We start from the raw sequence: 6,458 nt of genomic DNA, 5'->3' as shown, positions 1-6,458 counted from the left end.
TTGACGGTCCAACCTTCTTGGACACGGAGACGGCAACGATCGCCGCGACGGCACCCACCATGGCGACGGCCACCAAGAGCAGCGCCCGCTTGGCCCCCAGGCGCATCGTACACCGAGACAAACCGAGACAAATTTCTGTGTCGCCTTGACCGAGCACTGAATTATTTCTTTTAGACCAATGCGGGTGTTGCATTTGACCAAAAATCAGCCAATGCCGTTGCCCAAAGGCAGTGTTATAGCGATTTTAGACCAATGCGCGTGCGGTATTTCACCCACCACCTAATTGGTACTTCCCGCGCATTTGCGATTTGCTCGTCCAGCTCCAACCCTCTTAGCTACTAAACGCTCTTTTAACCCACCCACCAGTCCCTTCTTGGGCGGCGACGGCCTCCCAACACGAACACCCTTCGTCCCCCCATGCATTTAGATCTATAGCCGAGGGGACGAAAGCGCTGATGATGATCCCTCATTTAATGAATGACTATTATACGCACACAATCTACGGGGCGTCCGTGATGGTGACGTGGAGCACGGCATTGCTGGTGTCTTTGCCGGTGGCTATCTGGATTACGGAAAAGTTGGAACCCGAGACGGTGACCGAGGACGAGAATTCGCCCGCCCAGTACGGCTGCACCCACGAGATCTTGAGCTCGGCGTCGTTGATCTCGTAGACAATGTGGCCCGCCGATCCCGCCATGGCGCTGTTCTTCCTGCCGTGGAAGCCCGCCTCGCTGCAGTGGGGTGCGACCTCGCTCGGGAACTTGACCATGCAGTCGTCCACGCCCTTGCCGCTGTCGATCTGGGCGCTACGCTTGTAGAGACTATGCTTGACCGAGTTGTTGCTGATGACGAATTGCACCGAGACGCCGACGCCGTAGCTGTCCTTGAGCCGCTGGGCTTCGGTCTTCGCCGACAAGAGTCGATGCGCTGCTACAGCCTTGGTTTGCCGGGCTTCAACCTCGGCCGCTTTCTCGGCCTCGGCTCTCAACCTCGTGATCTCCTTGGCCGCTTTGGTTGCCTTGGCTTCGGCAGCGCGCGCGGCTTCTTCGTTCCGCTTGGCGAGGTCATTGGCTGCCTTATTGGCATCGCGATCGGCGTCAGCCTTCAGCTTCGCAATGTCCTCGGCTGCCTTCTTGTCTGCCGCCTTGGCTGCGTTTTTGGCATCGGCCTTGACCTTGGCGAGGTCCTCGGCGGCTTTCTTGAACGCAGCCGCGGCAGCCTTCTTCGCTTCCTTCGCTTGCTTGGCCTGCTTGTTTGCCTCTCGCTCGGCTGCGGCCTTGTCGAGCCGGGCTTGCTCGATGAGCTTCTTATCGCGGGACGCGGCGGCTTCATACTGCTCGATCTGGAGCGCCGTGACGCGGGCCATGTGTTCGGCGGCGGCCTTGGCGTCGTCGACCTCCCTCGTTTTGGCGGCGATGATGGCGCGCAGCTGCTTCATCTCCTCTTCGTTGGTCGTGACGTCCGAGATGTTTTCTTGGATTCGATTACGATGCGCGGCACGTTGCGGACAAACTCGATAAAGTCCGACGGCAGCTGCGTCACGGCGTTCTTCTTGCGGCTCAGCGCGGGGATCTTGCGCAGGAAGAAGATGTTGGGCGTCGTGAAGCTGCCGGCATTGACCTGTGCGAGCACGCGGTCGCGGTCTTCCTGGCAGAAGTCGGCGCCTTCGACGAGATGCGTGTAGTCTTCGTCATCGACTTGGTTGATGATGACGGCGAACGTCAGCGTGTGCTTGATGTGGATGCTGCCCATGACGCGCTGCATGGTCAGGATGTCTTCCTGCACCACGCGGCCGAACTGGAGCCGCACTGTGAAGAAGATGCGGTAGCGGCCTGTGCGCTGGAGCGCCGTCGTGATGGCGACGGCCGCGGCCTTCTCTAGTTCGCGGTCGGCGAGCCCCGGCGTGTCCATGTACGTGGTGCCGTCGCACTCGCGCTCGCTGAGCTCGACGGTGAGGCCGCGGCCGTAGCTCACGTTGGCGTCGAAGAGGACCTGGCCGGCGAGGCAGTTGGCCGTCGTGCTCTTGCCCGTGCCGGGGTTGCCGATGATGAGGATGATGTCTTTCATGCTGGTAGGGCGGTGCTGGACTTGGTGCTGAGTGCCTACTCGGTGGCGAATTGAATTGTGAGGCATTGGAAATTGCGTTTGGAGCTGATGACAGAGACGCCGCCACAAAGAAAAAAGATCGGCACCACTGAAGAGTTTGATGCATACCGGTAAATCGATTGGAAGCTGTGCGGTGGGAGCATACAAACATCTAGTTATAGCAATGTTTGATAGAGAGAATTCTCAAGCATCGATCTGACCCGGTCGAATAATTGCCGGATTGGAGCGGATAAAAAGTATCAACTCGAGCTTGTGCGGCGAGCGCGTGCGGCGTTTTGACGTGCGTCCTACTGTGTGGCTCATCCCGATTGGACTAAAAGGAGAGCGCCGCCCCGTAATACAATTGCAGCGTATCGATGGGCCCGAGACACCAATGGTGCCTTCGATTCATGCACGCAAGTACACGAGAGCTCTAGTTGTGTATCTCCAATTGACGTGCCAAAGACATCAACGGTCCTTACTTGATTGCGGATCGTGCGAGCCCTATCTTTCTCGAGTATGTATTTTGAATTTCGTGTGTGCGGCAGCACGCAACTGCGAGTGATCCACCGTGTGGTATCGTACCATGGTCCTACATTTATATTGCATTTTCAATATTGACAAGGCCATTCAATAAATAGCCTTGATATTAGTTTCAACCAGCCTCCCAACACGAAAACAAGCGCTTCAAGCACGAGGTCAGCGCCAAACTGGCATCTATACCGTAAATCTTGGGTGGTGCACGGCCAATGTCGATTATTACAACCCAGGGCTGGAGGCTCCGCTCGTTAAAAGACGCGGCGCGCGTGCAGCGCCTACTGCTACGCCGGCGGCGCGGCTTGTCGCCGTGATAACTCTTTTGGAATCGCACCAGGAATGGTATCCAGATATTGTCCGGATAATTCGACACGACGCAACGAGGGCGAGATCATCGTCCTCGCACAGGCGCTCGAGGTCGTCGTTGTCAGCGTTTGTCTCACCGCATCGATTATATTCCTATCGCTTGCATGAGAGTGCTCCTCGGGGCCTTGAATGGGGTCTTTGACACCAGCAAATGAATATAGTCTGTCCTTTCTGTTAAAGTCTGCCGCGACATGGTCGTTTGGCATGAGCACTGGCTTGAGATTAAGCAATCGTTTCTATGGACAAGAGTTTCCGTTGGTCAAGTCGCGCATTCGTTTACGAGGGTCTATATGGTGCTGTAGCTCAAAGGAGCTACTTTTCATCACAATCCATTTGGTGTCAACTGCGTGAGGCTGTCGTCACGCTCAGCTTTGGCACGAACCGCGATGGCGTCTGCAGTTGCCGCGTCCAGCAAGGCTAGACCCACAAACGCTTCGATGATGCGCAAGACGTTGTCGGGAACGCTTGCGAAACGCGTGCCTTCGAGTGCGTCGAGTAAAAAGGCGCGCTGCTGCGGAAACACATAAGCCGTCGAGAGCACGTCCACGTCCGAGTGCACAAAGTAGACGCGCAGCAGCGTGAGATGTCCTTTTTGTGTGGCGTCCAGCGCGTGAAAAGTCAAGAGCCGGCGCTCGGGACCATGATGAGCCGGCGCGGATGCAGCTGCACATAGCCCGTGGTTTGCATCTGCAATGCGTGGCGCTCGGGGCAAAACACCTAGCCATATTACAGTCGATTTGATAGTTTCCAGGTCAACCAGTACCTCGCGGCTGTCGCCCGTAGTGCGCACGTTGGTGTTCCCGAACGCTTGCCGGCACTCGATTGTCGGCAGCAAAATGTTGTCGGAGGCCACGACGAGCATCCCAGTCGCGACAATCGCATCGTTGGTGAGGCCCGAGCCGAGCTGCCAGAGGCGTTGACCGGGATGCGTCGGCGCTTCGGGCGACACGGCATACGACTGGACTTGGCACACAACCAAGAGTCGAGAGTTATCGTCGTCGCGCTCGAGCCACGGTTCAAACTCGTTTTGGAGGCTGCCTTCGTGCACGTGCTCTGGCAAGACGGGGGCTACCTCGGGCCAGAATGGATCGAAGTCGACGTTGTTGGCGGCGAGTTCGGCTCCAAAGACGCGCTGCTGCGCTTCGGTGATAACGTCTCGGGTCCCAAGTTGTGCTGCGCTCGGTACAGATGCCGCAGCAAGGCCTTTTTGTCGAACGGCAGCGACGCTTCGGGTGTACCGTCCATGACATGAGCGCGTGCTGGTAGCACCAGCAAGATAAAGAGGCATGTGGCGCTGACAGTATGCGCATGGCAAAGCAGCAGTAACAGGACGGATCCTTTGACCGTTCCCATCGTGAGCGCCTCGTCCGAAAGCAGCCAGATGGCCTCGGTCTGCGTCTTTGTCAGAGCGAGCGACAACCACAATCGTCGAGTCTGTCGTGTATCTGGTCAACCACGACGTCAGTACCAGAGGCGTCTGCTCACCCGCCTCGAGAAGGCTGTGCAGAGCTGGTCCAGAGCGAGCGCGCGCATGCTTTTTCCTGGGATAAGCACGACGTGGAGGAGGAGAACCACAAACGGCGACAGGCTAGAGACCTTGCTCGATTCAGGACGCTAGTCAATCTGTGAGATTCAAGTGGTGTTAAAGACGTGTAGTACCTTGTGCCAAATGCCAACAAGCGACTCGCCGACGCCTCAAAGTACGAGGCCCGTGCCAAGCACGCCGTGCACCATGGATGCGCGCGGCCACTGTTGGTGACCACCGAGGGCTCGAAGCTCCGCTCGTTCGTAACGCGAGCAGGAATCGCCTCTGAGGCGACGGTGGGCGAAAGAATCGCAGCGGACGAGAGGTTCATGATCGCCAGCGGTCTCGGTGCTGGCTGTCGTGTGCAAGCAGCAGGACGTAAAGCGTGATGTGCTCGAGGTCAAAGCGTCTGTCTCGGTGTCGCGAGATGACGCGCGCGCTCCGAACGCGACGCGGCGCGCGTGCAGCGCCTACTGCTGCACCGATGTCGTTGCGGCTCGTCGTCGTGTCGCCCATTTGGAATTGCCATTGGTGTCCGGATATTGTCCGGAAACTTCGAAACGAGGGCGACAAGGGTCGAGACCATTGGGTCGAGACAATCGTCCTCGCACAGGCGCTCGAGGTAGTCGCTGTCGGCGTTTGTCTCTGCGCATCGACTATACAACTCACAGCACGTAGACACCCAAAGTAAAAGCAATGCTCTTTCTACCGCCACGGCACCGATGGCTGCATCGACGCCAGCAGCCACGACCCGACACTGGATTGACACCTCACCTCCGCGAGCCTCTTTTGCGCATGTGCACCTGCGTCAAGGTACTAGTGCCGGTGCTTGATGGCTGTGATGGTGCTCAAAACGTTACTGGTACCACTGGTTCTGTATGGTGTGGCATAGCCTACATGTATGCCACACCCAAGCCGCATAGGTCCTCGACGAGAAGCATTCGCAAGCGCATAAGGGCGCAGCGACCTTTGCAAGCCCTTGCCTAGTAAACCAATGCCCTGAATGACAGGGATGCGTAACGAAAGAAGGGCCTCGGCCACACGAGTTTCACCGTCTACAGTCGACAGGAGGCTTGCGTCCGCCCTGCCGTGCGACCGAGGCCCTGGAGCGCAGATTGCGGCATGAACAGCGCTCAAGGTTATTTCGGTTCTCTTGTAAAAGCACTGCGTTTTGCCTTTGTCGTGCTCGATTCTACGCTTGTTTTTACACGACTGAATGCTTGCGCGGAAATGGGACCTTCTCCGAGTGCCACGTCATAGAAATCAGGAGTTTTCACATATTAATACCAATACACAGTACCGGTATTGTGAATATCTCATCTCTGGTAGCTCTACACCATTTCAAACGTGATTGTGTCGAGCAAGCGACGTCGGCGCCTGAAGTGTGCCTCTCAGATGGCACTACGATCTTAATTTGGCGCGCATCTTGGATCGCGTCTCGCTACCACTGTGCGCCTCGCACGTCGATGCGACGTCGTTTGCCGTACTCCCCAAAGCGCCCTCTATCAATGTGCAAAGTCTTAGCCATCTCGTTTTGAATCTGGTCGACCTTGCGATGCTTTGGATCGAATGGCGCCACAACAAAAATGAGAAAGTACGAAAATTGTGCCGTGGACAAGTGTATGCGGATAATTTCCCGGCGCAAATATTTTTGCGTCGTTGACAGCCAGGAATATAATGACTTGATATTTGTATCAATCATTTTGAATCGTGCATAAACGACAGCGGAAAATAACTTTGCGGTCGTGTCCCCGCTACAATTCCTGGCCAATCACAGGCCGAAGAAAAGGGGAAAAGGGCGGCGTTTTGGCGAATGGGTGCAGAGAAAAATGACCATAGGCGGCCAACGTGCACGCGCGTGAGCGCCGACGCGGACGTATTCGACCGCTACAATTTTGTACAACGTAGAAAGTTGTAGAAATTTACGGCTGAGGGCGCCCGCCAC

At 56.6% G+C, this 6,458-nt stretch overlaps 2 protein-coding genes across 2 annotated transcripts; both read right to left on the bottom strand.

The window, feature by feature from the left end:
* Positions 1-499: 499 nt before the first annotated feature.
* On the bottom strand, positions 500-2,067 carry SPRG_03437 (hypothetical protein; the record flags this gene model as incomplete). The annotated part of the gene is made up of 2 exons (XM_012342031.1): positions 500-1,441; positions 1,489-2,067. The coding sequence occupies 2 exons, from the start codon at positions 2,065-2,067 to the stop codon at positions 500-502; spliced, it is 1,521 nt and encodes a 506-aa protein (XP_012197421.1).
* Positions 2,068-3,310: 1,243 nt separating this feature from the next.
* On the bottom strand, positions 3,311-4,161 carry SPRG_03436 (hypothetical protein; the record flags this gene model as incomplete). Its single annotated transcript, XM_012342030.1, has 3 exons — positions 3,311-3,619; positions 3,658-3,705; positions 3,752-4,161. Coding segments are annotated over 3 exons (767 nt in total), but the record flags the coding sequence as incomplete, so codon positions are not given.
* Between the last annotated feature and the right edge of the window lie 2,297 nt (positions 4,162-6,458).

Source organism: Saprolegnia parasitica (assembly GCF_000151545.1).
Source record: "Saprolegnia parasitica CBS 223.65 unplaced genomic scaffold supercont2.9, whole genome shotgun sequence".
Lineage (NCBI taxonomy): Eukaryota > Oomycota > Saprolegniomycetes > Saprolegniales > Saprolegniaceae > Saprolegnia > Saprolegnia parasitica.
This window is presented reverse-complemented; position numbering and strand designations above follow the sequence as displayed.